Genomic DNA, 17,006 nt, shown 5'->3' with positions numbered 1-17,006 from the left:
TGTTAGCCGACTTAATAAAAAGAAAGAAAATATTCTATCATTAAATATGATTTTATAGAAAATCACTCAAGAAAGGCATTCAGGAACAGTTAAGAGTCCCTTCTGCATGCATATGTGCTCAGACTGTTTGTGACCCTATGGACTGCAGCCCATCAGGCTCCTCTGTCTATGGGATTCTCCAGGGAAGAATACTGGAGTGGGTTGCCATTTCCTCCTCCAGGGGATCTTCCTGACCCAGGAAGAGAACCCCGTGTCTCTGAACCCGTGTCTCTTGTGTCTCCTGCATTGAAGGAAGATTCTTTACCCACTGAGCCACCTGGGAAGCCCCAGATTCCATTTTACAATATGTGAAAAATGTAACATGAAGATATAGGCTTCAAAATAGAAACTCACTGTGTAGGTATATTCATCAAGTATCTTTTTTACTATGTTTACAAAAAGTGCCAAAACCAAACCTTCTATATAAATTGTTGATCCATCTTGGGACAGTGGTACTGTATTCTGGCTCCAGGAGAATGGTAAGTCTGAAGACTCATCTAACCCAACTTGTGATGAATTCTTTGCAAAATCCTGCAGTAAGTTATAAAGGTAAATTTAACTGTACATCAATACCGTAAATATACACTTAATGATTCAATTACTAATAAGTTATAAAATAAAAATAATTATTACTTGCTGTCACAGCCAGCATCTACTGAGTAAAGAGTACAAGAGAACTCTCTGGATTATATTTGTAATTTTTCTAGAAGTTAAGTTAGTTTTAGATAAACCATTAAAATGAAAAATAATATTACCAACAAAGTAAAGGTTATATATTGGTACAACTTTTCTGCAAGAAAATTTTGGCAGTTATCTACTGAGGGCTTTATAAGAGTTTATATCCTTTGAGCCAATCATTCTAAGTATTTCACTTCCAAGTATTTATACATGCTAAGAAAATGAAAATATTTAGTGGAGAATCATTTATAATTGTAAAAATTGAAAACCTTTATGTCCAACAATGGTGGAATGGTTACATAAATAAACTATCATGCAATATTATGATTTTCAGAAATAGCCAATGACAAAAAGAAATGTTTCCAATATAAAGTTTGGTGAAAAAAAAAGGTACAGATACCTGTATTTAAAATATAGTCCTGATTAACAGACTCTATATATCATACTAACCATCCATAGAAAACAAAATTTTCTTATTTCTTCTGAACCTCCTCCTCCGAACACCAAACCCCATACATATTACACCTTTATCGTGGGAATATAAGGATCTTGCTTGCATGTTTTGTGCTAACAAGTTGAGAGACAAATCAGGTATTAAGAATTTTACTTTGCTACTAAGTTTTCTGTTGACAAAGACTAACTATTAAGAAGTTATGGAGACATATCGAAGTTACATAAACCATTCCATTCCTAGAATTTGAGGCATAACACGCAGATTTCTGCATTTCAGCCTTAAAACCTATTATAGAAAATCAGTAATAGCCATATCACTTAATTGTAACCAAGCACAATCTTACTCCAAGGTATTTTCTCTAAATATTTGGAGAAATATGGAAAATATTCACCAGCAACTCCACAAATAGTTCTTTAATATTTCTTCCAAAGTTCATACTTTAAGTCCTTTCCTAGGTGATAATTCTGGTCAATTAAGCACCACCATTTCAGAGAGCAGATACATTCTTAAACCAACAAATAACTTGTTAAAATAATTCTCAGATTGGGATTTTTTTAACATCTCATAAAGCAGTTCAGAAAGATACCAAATACATCGGTAAGTACAAAACGTGATGGACTGGGATTCAGAAGACCTGTCCATTTATTTGACTGTGGAACCTTTGGCAAGTCACTTTTGAGATTCAAATTATTCTTCTGCAACTGAAATAAAAGTCACCAATTATTGTTAACTTAAAATATACTTGCCTCTTTCACAGTACAGACTGTCCCAGACCTACAATGGTTCAACCTACGATTTTCCGCATTGTGATGCTGTGACAGTGACAAACATTCAGCAGAAACCGTACTTCAAATTTTGATCTTTTCTCAGGCTAGTGACATGTGGTTTAATACTGGGCAGTGACAGCAAGCCACAGCTCCCAGTCAGCCACGTAATCATGAGGGCAAACAACCAATATACTTAAAACCATTTTGTTTTTCACTTTCAGTACAGTACTCAAAAAATTACATCAGATATTTAATACATTATTGCAACAGACTTTGTGTCAGATGATTTTGCCAAGCTGTAGGCAAATGTAAGTGTTCTGAGAAAATTTAACATAGGCTAGGCTTGGTAAGGTTAAGTGTATTAAATGCATTTTCAACTTGTGATGGGTTTATTAGGATGTAACCCCATCATAAGTCAAGGAAGATCTATACAAGTATTCTATTAAGCAGCTGTCATAGCAGTACTAATGAAGACCTAAAATGACCTCCTATATTTATATAAATATTTACATTTATTTATACAAATAAATAGGCAAATTAAAGTTAAGTATGGTTAAGTAAGGTTCCCAATACAACCCAGCTTGTTATTGATGAAGCTGGATTATAGAACCCAAGTTAGCCTTACTACAAAGTCTGTGCCTTTAACAATATCACACTTACTTTCTTTCTTACTTTTTTAATATAGGTAAATATAAAATACTTTTTATTATTTAAAAATTCTTTAAATAATTGGCTTCTGAAAGCAAAAATAATAACAATATATTGAACAGTTTATACTATATCACACTTTTTTTCACACTTACTTTAAAAGGAATAATAGTCTCCCCGCCTGCCCCAAAGAGTTACTGAGGTTAAAGACAGGTTTAAAAATTTCAGAGAAAATTCCCTTACACAGGATTCTCAATTCATTTGAGAATATATGTCATCCTCAACTGTGGCTACATAATCACCTGGAGAGGTTACTTTTTTTTAATCTATTATGCCCAGGTCTCACTCCAGACCAACTGACAAAAAATCTCTATTTCTAAAAAGCTCCCTAGGATTGTGAACCTGATTAAGGAACTCTGATTAAACAACTGTGTCCACAGAAACAAAAAATTCTGAGTTTGGATGAGCTCTAGTTTCTAACTTTTGTAACACAAAAGATACCCATGTCATATTATTCTTCCTCCCTGGGTCCAACAAAGGAATGATTTTCATATAACTGCATTTGTAGTTTTTTTTTTTTTTTTACAGATTTTTTTGGACATTTTTAAAATCTTTATTTAATTTTTTACAAGATTGCTTCTGTTTTATGTTTTGGTTTTTTGGCCTGGAGACATATGGGATCTTAGCTCCCCAACCAGGGATCAATTCAGCACCTTCTGAATTGGAAGGCAAAGTCTCAACCACTGGGCTGCCAGGAAAGTCTCTATCTGTATTTAAATAATAATGTTTCCTTATTTTTGTGTGTGTGTGTGTGGTTTGTTTTTCCTTGTTTTTTTCCTCTTTTTTTTTTTGGCCTTGTGCAGCTTATGGGATCTTAGTTCCCTGACCAGGGATTGAACCCAAGCTCATGGCAGTGAAAGCACCAAGTCCTAACCACTGGACTGCCAAAGAATTCCTTGATTTGTTTTCCCTAAATGCCAAGCTGCTTACTAGAGCATGAGAAAATTACCGAGTTCATCTGATTCTAGCTAAAATAAAATAATTTTTGCATTTCTTGTAGTCTGAAATCTTTAGGTACACCTATTCTTAAGAACAGTCTGTGGAGGGACTTCCCTGGTGGTTCAGTGATTAAGGTATGTCCTTCCAATGAAGGGTGAACGGGTTTGATTCCTGGTCCGGGAGCTAAGATCCCACAGGCCTCTCTGCCAAAACCAAGGCTTTTGCCCAAAATAAAACAAAAACAAATCTGTTAACAAATTCAAATAGTCCACGTTAAAAACAAAACAAAACAAAACAACAGCCTGTGGATACTTAGAGGATCCAAGTTTGAGATCCAGTGGTCTGGGTAAAGGTTCTTATTTTAGAAATGAAGAAAGTGAGGCTCACAGAGGTTGTGACAATGCTCTACTTAGGAACAAAGAATCAGCATTAGAGTTTCATTCTCAATCCAGGTTCCTTGGAATATTAGTCCAGGGCTCATATTATTACTGATGATAATTTCAGAATAAAGATACTAGTTTTCAGAAAATGATTTTTTCTTGCTTGCAAGACCAAATTTAATCACTGGCAAGAATACTATCAGTTTTCTTCCATGAGAGGCAGGTTTTGTGTATTTCTGAGTACTGGAACACCGTGTGTGCCAAACATCTTAAAGGTGGCCTCCATGATTTCCTCCTGATATTTATACACTTGTCTAATTTCCCCTTGAGTGTGGGTAGGACCTGTGGTTGCTTCTCACCAAGAGAATTTGGCCAAAGCAACAGGATGTACATGATTATGTTATAAAGCCCATCTTTGCCTTGCTGGCTTTGAGGAAGCAACCAAGTCATGCTAGGAAGGCTTACACAGCAAGAAACTGAGGACAGTCTCCAGTTGACAGCAGCAAGAATTGATGCCTTCAGTCTGACAACCCACAAAGAACTGGATACTGCCAACAACCATGTGAGCCTGGAAGCAGTATTAAATGATACTCCAGCTCTCTCTACCTGACACACTGATTGCAGCCGGCCCCAGCAGAGGACCCAGTTAGGCCATACCCTAATTACTGACTCACAGAAACCATGAAATAAATATATATCACTTTAAGCTGCTAAGTTTGTGGTGCTATTGTTATGCAGCAGTAACTCACTCCATGGTGCTTTGTCAGTCATCCTTTCAAGTAAAAGTTGAATTCTACTTAAAAAAAAAAACCAGCCAGTTCAGTTTGTGATTCATTCTCACAAGTGCTTTTCCTCAAGGGAAACTTCATACTGCAGATATAGAAATGCTTGATGCATACTACCCATTTCATCACACAGAATATTTAAAAAAGAAGTATATTCAAAGGTCAAAAGTTAATAAAATTAGAAACAATTGATTACTTCTTCAAGGATATTAAGTGAAAGTGAAATTTTTCTATTGTGAGTGCCTGGTGATCACCAATCTGAAAACTACTAGTACCGTTGGGTATCACTGCCTTGATCCATATTAAGCCACCAGCAGTTTCAGGTGCATTGCCTTTACACCACTAGCACAAATGTTGACAGAGTAAAAAGGGCAAAGGTCTTAGTGTTACTAAGACAACGGTTTTGACCTCATAGGCCCCCTGAAAGAGTCCCGGGGAACCCCAGTGGTCTGTGAAATACATCACTGCTCTAAGATGATGCTTCTGTTTTTAAAAGCATATACTTAAATGTACGTATGAAAGTAGAAGTGTTAGTTGCGCAGTTGGGTCTGACCCTCTGTGATCCCGTGGACTGTATCCCACCAGGCTCCTCTGTCCACAGAATTCTCTAGGCAAGAATAGTGGAGTTGGTTGCCATTCCCTTCTCCAGGGGATCTTTCCAACCAAGGGATGGAACTCGGGTCTCCTGCATTACAGGCAGATTCTTTACTGTTTGAGGCACCAGTATATATTTAAATGCATGTATGGATGTGCATATTTTAAAAACTTTGGGTTAACCTGGATTGAAATCCCAGATCCATCATTATCGGCCATGATGCATCATTTAGACTCTCTGAGCCTCAGTTTCAACTATAAAATGGGAGAAATAACTGTGCTTACCTCATAAGGAAGTCGTAAGAATTAAAACAGATTAATTTATATACAGCATTTAGAACTAAGACTTAACCATACTGACAGACTAACAAATGGTAAATATTACCATTATCGATTATTTCAGTTAAAAGTTTAAAAACATATCCAAGTATGTTTTCAAAATAAACAGCAATAACGACCTTGGAAAAATCTTCCCAATTAAGAATACCCAGTTCATCTATCTTAAGAACTTTGCCATTATGCAATATTCATTACTGATTATACTTTTAGATAGCATAGTTTTCAATATTATACCAATTTAAGCATACTATGTGATTTATTGACAGGTTGAATAGTTAGTTCCTGACGCTATTATTTTGGGTATCAGTTGCACTATCATAAAAATGGTGACATTTTCTGACAGTGATTATGTTTCTATTGGGATGATAACTAGCTATGATAGTCCACAATTCTAACTGGGTATTATAACATCTAATGTGTCCCTGTGCTAATTGTGTAGTTTTAAAAACACTTACAGGTTTAGACACGTTCTGAGCCATATCAGAGTTATATGAAGACCTAGACTCAGGATGAAATCTAGGAAAGGCAGCCTCTGGACTTGAAGATTGAGACTCAGGATGAAATCTAGGAAAGGCAGCCTCTGGACTTGAAGAGTCTTCATCGAGTTCACCTAAAGGCATGAAAGCATCAGCAATACCTGTATTTTAAAATTACACAAATACTATTTTTCTACACAACAATTCTACCATGATATTTTACTTTAATTTTAAAGTAATACAACAATACTATACCTTGACTCTGTCTCATTCTTTATTTCCTTTGCAGATGAGCTGGGATTACCCCTGTTCACAATATCTATGACAATTATCTTTATTTAAAAACTTATTTCAGTGAAAGTATATATTATGATAGTAGAAAAACTTTCCCCCCAAAATCTATATATAAGCAATACTTGAAGCATATTGCTTTCTTTTAATGGTTGACAAGGTTGTATACAGACTTGGGTTACTGTGACTTGAAATCAAGCCCTTTCCCAAACTCCATGTCACATTCACACCCCTAAAAGCCTGCAAGTTTCATCATGGGCAAGCTGATGGATTATCTGTACCACTGCTCTTGACTACTGACAGGGATACCATCAGAGACTAAAGTGAATCTAGAGTTTATAAAAGTATCTCATATCTACTCACTACACCAAAAGTCAATTTGAGCCTGACATGATCTTCTGGATCAGTCTAAGATTGCTCACTGTTGTATGCATGTGAACCCATAACTTCTAGGTTATTGAGGAATCAAATGAAAATTTGGAAGAATAGAGATTTACCTAAAATTGCTAGTCAAGAAAAGGTACAAAGCAGAAAAAAAATCCCATTAAGACATCAAAAAATTTCCCTTTTCCACTCCTAGTATAAAATAACTAGATCTCATAAAATAATTGTATAGTCACACCAAAGTAGGGCTGTTTTATCATATGAAGTGCTCTATGAGTAAGCACTACAAAAGTCTTTTAGAAGAAAAATCTGTTCATTCAAATAAGTTGGTATTGTTTTCATTTAGAAATTCAAGATACATGTATTTATCCAAGCCATTAAACAATTTCTATAGTACTTTTTGGTGACTGCAGTCCATCAAACACAAGTTTTTATTCCCCTTTTATAGTAGTTTCTTTTAAAATATTTAGCTCATTTCCATATGCTAAAATATTTTATGACTCACACACAAGACACTAACAGAATCATTTAAATTCTGGGTTATTTAGAAAAGAAATTTCACCAGGGTCAAATTTCTTTTTGACAGAATCACTACTAATACATATTATCTCATACACATTATTCTAGCTGAGTAATAGTTATTTCCAACTGATATATATCCAATGTCAATAAGATGATTTGAATAACTTTTAACTATGGTTAATACTTCAATATAAAAATCATCACAGTGACTATGGAAACATTACGATAATTTAATATTCTGCTCCTCTATCAGCAGCAAATATATCAACATGCCTACTTCACTGAAGTGGCACTCCACTTAGCATCTCTCAGTTTGCCACAGGAAATGATACTAAGAATTAAACTAAATTATTCTACCTTTGATAACTGAATAGAAGTGCTATTCCAAGTTTAGAGACAGGGAAACAAGAACTAGGCTTTCAGAAAATTAATCTTTCTCTAAACCACACTAATATGCACAGCCATAATAAAATATTGGTATGATGGCTACATTCTTCGGTAAATTCTCCTGGCTTAACAGAAATACATATAATGAGAAAGACTCTGTTCCTTCATTTGCCACTAAAACTAAATATGTTGTTCCTCTGAATTTTACACAATCCTAATTGGACTTTTTGTTGTTAGTTTTAGCATTAGCCACTCAGTTGTGTCCTACTCTTTGTGGTGACCCCATGGACTCTGTTTGGACTTCCCTGGTGGCTCAGATGGTAAAGTATCTGCCTACAGTGTGGGAGACCGGGGTTCAATCCCCGGTCAGGAAGATCTCCTGCAGAAGGAAATGGCAACCCACTCCAGTATTCTTGCCTGGAAAATCCCATGGATGAAGGAACCTGGTAGGTTACAGTCCATGGGGTAGCAAAGAGTTGGACAAGACCAACTTCACTCACTCACTCATAGACTGTATCCCACCAGGCTCCTCTTTCCATGGAATTCTCTGGACAGGAATACTGGAGTAGTGGATTGCCATTCCCTTCTCCAGGAGAATCTATCTTCCTAACCCAAGGACCAAATCCAGGTTTCCTGCATTGCAGGCAGATTCTTTACTTTCTGAGCCACCAGGGAATTGATTGGACATTTAACAAGTGTCATTAATATCTTCACTTTTACATTATAACAACATCAAATCTAATTAACAGAAATCCACAAAGGTATCTGACATTCTCCCAGAGCCATGAGGATTAAGTGTGCTAACTGCCTGCATCATCCTAGTATACTGGCTGAAAATCAAGCCACTGTATATTCATGAATATAATCAGAACTTGCTGAAAAGATGGGTGTGGCCAGAAGCTACTACTCATGTTGATATACAAACCAGAGCCTTTATATTTTGTAGACATGAATCAAGAAAACACTGATGAGGCAGTTGACTGGGTGTCAGAAACTCCATCAGAGACTAACACAAACTTATTTAGTAGTCTGATGTTTTAAACAAAGCATTCCAATACTTCCTTTTCTAGGTACATTTAGGCTTAAGGGAAAAAAGAAATATTAACAAATAAACAGGTAAATAGATGACTTGGCTCCAATAAAATTATTATTTCTAATCTCAAAAGGTCTACAATGCTGTTAGGCAATCTTAACGTTTAGGTAACTCAGTTAACATTTTCCTTTTCTCTCACATATTTTTACCTCTCACACCTCCTTTTTTAAGTTCCTAACCATATTCTCCTTCTGATTCTCACAAACTGTTACTGACCACTATACTCTCCTCTCACATCCAGCACCTTATAGTATACCAAGGACATATAAGACAGTCCCACGTTTTCCAGTAGAAACAACATGTTAAAACTTTGCTTCACTGAAAGTAAATGCTTACTTGAAGTGGGTGATTTTGAACCTGGTACCGCTCCAACAAAGATCAGCTCATCATCCTCTTCCTGTGGTGTTTCTACTTTCTTCTGCCACGGTTCCAACTCCTCTTCTTCACATTCCATAAACAGTTCTGCCATTTTGGAACTATCTAATTTTAAAAAAGAGAATCCAATTTTATTTTTCTAAATATTTTCTTGTAATCCATAGTATGATATTTAAGATGTTCTTTACTAAATCTAATAGCAATTATTGAACTGACATTTTAAAAGTCAGAAATGGTAACAAAAGTATGAAACTCAGAACCCAATCTCTAAGATCTAAAACTAGTAAAATTAAGCTAGCTAGGAAGATAATAGATGACAGTAGTTATTTAGTGGCTAATAAATTTTAGAAACAATCAAATCCAGTCAAACTGAGTTTTAATTTTATTGCTAGAATACAATTATATTCACAAAAGAGGGTACCTAACTCTTATCTCAAAAAAAAACCCCAGACACTTCTGTAGGTCTTGGCCCTGTGCCTAGTATCCTTGAATCTGGTTCAGTTTTCCTATTATCTCTCTCACCTGTTGCTGCTGCTTCTCAGTTTATCTCCCTTTTGTTACTATAATACAGAAGACCTACCAGGAGGCACCTTAGTGTCTCATTTTTAAATATTGGACAGACACCCAATAAGCACCAGAAGTATGATTAAAATCTCCAATGTGAAAGACCAAAGCAATAAAACAGATCAAAGGATATTAAAACACAGGTAATACTGAAAACAAAAAATATTAGAGATTATAACTAACATTTTAAAGGTGTAAGACAGGAATGCTATGAAAATTAATAGTCACAAAGCTAAAAGATTAAAAACAAAATAGCCAAAATTCAGTGAAGAAAAATAAAGTGCCAAAATTGAGTAAATATCCCATGCCATCAGCACACGCACACACAGTGCAGTGCTAAATCGCTTCAATCATGTCCGACTCTTTGTGACCCTATGGACAGTAGCCTCCCAGGTTCCTCTGTCCCAGGGATGCTCCCGGCAAGAATACTGGAGGGGGTTGCCTTGCCCTCCTCCAGGGTATCTCTCCAGCGGCTCCCACAGTGTAGGCGGATTCTTCACTGCTGAGCCACCCGGGAAGCCCCAAATATCCCATAAGTGGAACTAAAAGACAACAAATATACCTATACTAAGTAAATAAGAAAAATTGCGATAAATCATTTCAAAACTACAACTCACCTAATAGAAGTCCCAGAAAAGAAAAGAAAAAGGACAGGGAACATAATAAAAGGAAAAATACAAGAAAAAAATTCCCAGTTCTAAAGGACATAAATTCTCCAAATATAAGGACCCACTAGCACCTAGCACAATAATCAAGAAAAAACCTACAGTAGATGGACAAGTCATGAAATTTCAAAATGCTGGAGATAAACAGAATATCCTAAAATCTGAGAGAGGAAAACGTTAGAAAAGTGATTTCAAAAATCTTAGTGAAAATAATTTTTCAATTTAGCATTCTATACCCAGACACAATTTTTGTCAAGCATAAAATTATATACTCTTTCATCAAGAATAAAAAAAAAAAATAAATAAAGATTAGCAACGAGGAGTCGCTCTGCTCCGTCCCGGCAGGAAGCGACATATTGGTGTCTCAGGTCTTGCTGATGCAGCACGAGATTCCCGTGATGAACCTGTTGGACAGCAAGGCCTACTACATCATCCTGTCGCTGTCCGTGTGTAACCTGGTCTCCGACAAACAGGACTCACTGCGCCAGTGCGCAGACTTCAGGAGCTGCCTGCCGGCCCTGGACGCCATGCTGTGCTACCAACCATTAGCCACAGGCCAGGGCCGCGCCTCCACCTGCTGGGGAGTCAGGCGGCCTAGCTCTTCTCCATGCCTTACATGGGGCTTTAAGAGACCACCCTAGCCTACCTGGACAGTCAGGTCACAGGTGCACTAATCCTTTGCTCCACCCATAAGTACCGCCACTAGCTCTGTTAAGCACAGTATGTCCTCTCACGCGGTACCACCTCTACAATTGGTTCCCGCTCTCGCACAGTACGTTCTCTCTCGCGCTACCCCTCCCCCACCTCGTGCTTCCCCCCCACCGCCCCGCAATAGCACCACTGACCTATGCGCACGATGTCCTCACATGGTACTGCCTCTACACGTGGTACCGCTGTCGCGCAGTACATCCTCTCTCGCTATACCTACCTCTCTCACAGTACACCCCTTTTCTGTGGTACCGCCACTGGCCCTGCTATGCGCAGTATGTCCTCTCACGTGGTACCGCCTCTACAATTGGTTCCCGCTCTCGCACGGTACGTTCTCTCGCGATATTTCCTCTCACCACCCCCCCCCATCTCGCGCTACCCCTCCCTGCCTCGTGGTCATCCCCCCACCCCACAATACCGCCACTGACCTATGGGCAGGATGTCCTCACACGGTACTGCCTCTACACGCGGTACCGCTGTCTCGTGGTACATCCTCTTTTGCTATACCCACCTCTCTCACAGTATACCCCTCTTTTGCAGTACCGCCACTGGCCCTGCTATGTGCAGTATGTCCTCTCACGCGGTACCGCCTCTACAATTGGTTCCCGCTCTCGCACGGTACATTCTCTCGCGATATTTCCTCTCACCCCACCCCCCCCCCAATCTCGCGCTACCCCTCCCTGCCTCGTGGTCACCCCCCCACCCCGCAATACCACCACTGACCTATGGGCAGGATGTCCTCACACGGTACTGCCTCTACACGCGGTACCGCTGTCTCGTGGTACATCCTCTTTCGCTATACCCACCTCTCTCACAGTATACCCCTTTTTTGCGGTACCGCCACTGGCCCTGCTATGCGCAGTATGTCCTCTCACGCGGTACCGCCTCTACAATTGGTTCCCGCTCTCGCACGGTACATTCTCTCGCGATATTTCCTCTCACCCCCACCCCCATCTCGCGCTACCCCTCCCTGCCTCGTGGTCCCCCCCCATCCCGCAATACCGCCACTGACCTATGGGCAGGATGTCCTCACACGGTACTGCCTCAACACGCGGTACCGCTGTCTCGTGGTACATCCTCTTTCGCTATACCCACCTCTCTCACAGTATACCCCTTTTTTGCGGTACCGCCACTGGCCCTGCTATGCGCAGTATGTCCTCTCACGCGGTACCGCCTCTACAATTGGTTCCCGCTCTCGCACGGTACATTCTCTCGCGATATTTCCTCTCACCCCCACCCCCATCTCGCGCTACCCCTCCCTGCCTCGTGGTCACCCCCCCCACCCCGCAATACCGCCACTGACCTATGGGCAGGATGTCCTCACACGGTACTGCCTCTACACGTGGTACCGCTGTCTCGTGGTACATCCTCTTTCGCTATACCCACGTCTCTCACAGTATACCCCTCTTTTGCAGTACCGCCACTGGCCCTGCTATGCCCAGTATGTCCTCTCACGCGGTACCGCCTCTACAATTGGTTCCCGCTCTCGCACGGTACGTTCTCTCGCGATGTTTCCTCTCACCCCCCCCCCCCCCATCTCGCGCTACCCCTCCCTGCCTCGTGGTCACCCCCCCACCCCGCAATACCGCCACTGACCTATGGGCAGGATGTCCTCACACGGTACTGCCTCTACACGCGGTACCGCTCTCTCGCGGTACATCCTCTTTCGCTATACCCACCTCTCTCACAGTATACCCCTCTTTTGCGGTACCGCCACTGGCCCTGCTATGCGCAGTATGTCCTCTCACACGGTACCGCCTCTACAATTGGTTCCCGCTCTCGCACGGTACATTCTCTCGCGATATTTCCTCTCACCCCCACCCCCATCTCGCGCTACCCCTCCCTGCCTCGTGGTCATCCCCGCACCCCACAATACCGCCACTGACCTATGGGCAGGATGTCCTCACACGGTACTGCCTCTACACGGGGTACCGCTGTCTCGTGGTACATCCTCTTTTGCTATACCCACCTCTCTCACAGTATACCCCTCTTTTGCGGTACCGCCACTGGCCCTGCTATGTGCAGTATGTCCTCTCACGCGGTACTGCCTCTACAATTGGTTCCCGCTCTCGCACGGTACATTCTCTTGCGATATTTCCTCTCACCCCACCCCCCCAATCTCGCGCTACCCCTCCCTGCCTCGTGGTCACCCCCCCACCCCGCAATACCACCACTGACCTATGGGCAGGATGTCCTCACACGGTACTGCCTCTACACGCGGTACCGCTGTCTCGTGGTACATCCTCTTTCGCTATACCCACCTCTCTCACAGTATACCCCTTTTTTGCGGTACCGCCACTGGCCCTGCTATGCGCAGTATGTCCTCTCACGCGGTACCGCCTCTACAATTGGTTCCCGCTCTCGCACGGTACATTCTCTCGCGGTATTTCCTCTCACCCCCCCCCCCCTCCATCTCACGCTACCCCTCCCTGCCTCGTGGTCCCCCCCATCCCGCAATACCGCCACTGACCTATGGGCAGGATGTCCTCACACGGTACTGCCCCTACACACGGTACCGCTGTCTCGTGGTACATCCTCTTCCACTATACCCACCTCTCTCACAGTATACCCCTCTTTTGAGGTACCGCCACTGGCCCTGCTATGTGCAGTATGTCCGCTCATGCGGTACCGCCTCTACAATTGGTTCCCGCTCTCGCACGGTACGTTCTCTCGTGATATCTCCTCTCACGCTACACCTCCCCCACCTCGTGCTACCCCTCCCTGCCTCGTGGTCCCCCCCCCTCCCCGCCCCGCAATAGCACCACTGACCTATGTGCAGGATGTCCTCTCACACGGTACTGCCTCTACACGCTGTACCGCTGTCGCACAGTACATCCTCTTTCGCTATACCCACCTCTCTCACAGCATACCCCTCTTTTGCGGTACCGCCACTGGCCCTGCTATGCACAGTATGTCCTCTCACGCGGTACCGCCTCTACAATTGGTTCCCGCTCTCGCACGGTACATTCTCTCGCGATATTTCCTCTCACCCCCCCCCCCATCTCGCGCTACCCCTCCCTGCCTCGTGGTCATCCCCCCACCCCACAATACCGCCACTGACCTATGGGCAGGATGTCCTCACACGGTACTGCCTCTACACGCGGTACCGCTGTCTCGTGGTACATCCTCTTTCGCTATACCCACCTCTCTCACAGTATACCCCTCTTTTGCAGTACCGCCACTGGCCCTGCTATGCGCAGTATGTCCTCTCACGCGGTACCGCCTCTACAATTGGTTCCCGCTCTCGCACGGTACGTTCTCTCGCGATGTTTCCTCTCACCCCCCCCCCCATCTCGCGCTACCCCTCCCTGCCTCGTGGTCACCCCCCCACCCCGCAATACCGCCACTGACCTATGGGCAGGATGTCCTCACACGGTACTGCCTCTACACGCGGTACCGCTCTCTCGCGGTACATCCTCTTTCGCTATACCCACCTCTCTCACAGTATACCCCTCTTTTGCGGTACCGCCACTGGCCCTGCTATGCGCAGTATGTCCTCTCACGCGGTACCGCCTCTACAATTGGTTCCCGCTCTCGCACGGTACATTCTCTCGCGATATTTCCTCTCACCCCCACCCCCATCTCGCGCTACCCCTCCCTGCCTCGTGGTCACCGCCCCACCCCACAATACCGCCACTGACCTATGGGCAGGATGTCCTCACACGGTACTGCCTCTACACGCGGTACCGCTGTCTCGTGGTACATCCTCTTTTGCTATACCCACCTCTCTCACAGTATACCCCTCTTTTGCAGTACCGCCACTGGCCCTGCTATGTGCAGTATGTCCTCTCACGCGGTACCGCCTCTACAATTGGTTCCCGCTCTCGCACGGTACATTCTCTCGCGATATTTCCTCTCACCCCACCCCCCCCCCATCTCGCGCTACCCCTCCCTGCCTCGTGGTCACCCCCCCACCCCGCAATACCACCACTGACCTATGGGCAGGATGTCCTCACACGGTACTGCCTCTACACGCGGTACCGCTGTCTCGTGGTACATCCTCTTTCGCTATACCCACCTCTCTCACAGTATACCCCTTTTTTGCGGTACCGCCACTGGCCCTGCTATGCGCAGTATGTCCTCTCACGCGGTACCGCCTCTACAATTGGTTCCCGCTCTCGCACGGTACATTCTCTCGCGATATTTCCTCTCACCCCCCCCCCCCATCTCGCGCTACCCCTCCCTGCCTCGTGGTCACCCCCCCACCCGCAATACCGCCACTGACCTATGGGCAGGATGTCCTCACACGGTACTGCCTCTACACGCGGTACCGCTCTCTCGCGGTACATCCTCTTTCGCTATACCCACCTCTCTCACAGTATACCCCTCTTTTGCGGTACCGCCACTGGCCCTGCTATGCGCAGTATGTCCTCTCACACGGTACCGCCTCTACAATTGGTTCCCGCTCTCGCACGGTACATTCTCTCGCGATATTTCCTCTCACCCCCACCCCCATCTCGCGCTACCCCTCCCTGCCTCGTGGTCATCCCCGCACCCCACAATACCGCCACTGACCTATGGGCAGGATGTCCTCACACGGTACTGCCTCTACACGGGGTACCGCTGTCTCGTGGTACATCCTCTTTTGCTATACCCACCTCTCTCACAGTATACCCCTCTTTTGCGGTACCGCCACTGGCCCTGCTATGTGCAGTATGTCCTCTCACGCGGTACCGCCTCTACAATTGGTTCCCGCTCTCGCACGGTACATTCTCTCGCGATATTTCCTCTCACCCCACCCCCCCCAATCTCGCGCTACCCCTCCCTGCCTCGTGGTCACCCCCCCACCCCGCAATACCACCACTGACCTATGGGCAGGATGTCCTCACACGGTACTGCCTCTACACGCGGTACCGCTGTCTCGTGGTACATCCTCTTTCGCTATACCCACCTCTCTCACAGTATACCCCTTTTTGCGGTACCGCCACTGGCCCTGCTATGCGCAGTATGTCCTCTCACGCGGTACCGCCTCTACAATTGGTTCCCGCTCTCGCACGGTACATTCTCTCGCGATATTTCCTCTCACCCCCCCCCCCCCCCCCTCCATCTCACGCTACCCCTCCCTGCCTCGTGGTCCCCCCCCATCCCGCAATACCGCCACTGACCTATGGGCAGGATGTCCTCACACGGTACTGCCTCTACACACGGTACCGCTGTCTCGTGGTACATCCTCTTCCACTATACCCACCTCTCTCACAGTATACCCCTCTTTTGAGGTACCGCCACTGGCCCTGCTATGTGCAGTATGTCCACTCATGCGGTACCGCCTCTACAATTGGTTCCCGCTCTCGCACGGTACGTTCTCTCGTGATATCTCCTCTCACGCTACCCCTCCCCCACCTCGTGCTACCCCTCCCTGCCTCGTGGTCCCCCCCCCTCCCCGCCCCGCAATAGCACCACTGACCTATGTGCAGGATGTCCTCTCACACGGTACTGCCTCTACACGCTGTACCGCTGTCGCACAGTACATCCTCTTTCGCTATACCTACCTCTCTCACAGTACACCCCTCTAATGTGGTACCGCCACTGGCTCTGCTATGCGCAGTATGTCCTCTCACGCAGTACTGCCTCTACAATTGGTTCCCACTCTCGCACAGTGTGTTCTCTCTCGCGATATCTCCTCTCGCCCTACCCCTCCCCCCGCAATAGCACCACTGGCCTATGCGCAGGATGTCCTCTCACACGGTACTGCCTCTACACGCAGTACCACTGTTGCACAGTACATCCTCTCTCGCTATACCCACCTCTCTCGCAGTACACCCCTCTTTTGCGGTACCGCCACTGGGTCTGCTATGCGCAGTATGTCCTCTCACGCGGTACCACCTCTACAATTGGTTTCCACTCTCGCACGGTGCGTT

At 44.3% G+C, this 17,006-nt stretch overlaps 1 protein-coding gene across 6 annotated transcripts in view; it reads right to left on the bottom strand.

Annotated features, from left to right (window-relative positions):
• ZNF280C (zinc finger protein 280C) overlaps positions 1-17,006 on the bottom strand; it is a 65,801-nt gene that overhangs the window by 36,172 nt on the left and 12,623 nt on the right. For all 6 annotated transcript variants that reach the window (XM_027534176.1, XM_027534172.1, XM_027534174.1 and 3 more), the window contains 3 exons: positions 9,173-9,316; positions 6,139-6,293; positions 456-570 (listed from right to left, as the gene is read on the bottom strand). In XM_027534176.1, the coding sequence (XP_027389977.1) occupies positions 456-570; positions 6,139-6,293; positions 9,173-9,316 (414 nt within the window). The remainder of the gene's footprint in view (positions 1-455; positions 571-6,138; positions 6,294-9,172; positions 9,317-17,006) is intronic.

This window comes from Bos indicus x Bos taurus, chromosome X (genome assembly GCF_003369695.1).
Source record: "Bos indicus x Bos taurus breed Angus x Brahman F1 hybrid chromosome X, Bos_hybrid_MaternalHap_v2.0, whole genome shotgun sequence".
Classification (NCBI taxonomy): Eukaryota; Metazoa; Chordata; class Mammalia; order Artiodactyla; family Bovidae; genus Bos; species Bos indicus x Bos taurus.
This window is presented reverse-complemented; position numbering and strand designations above follow the sequence as displayed.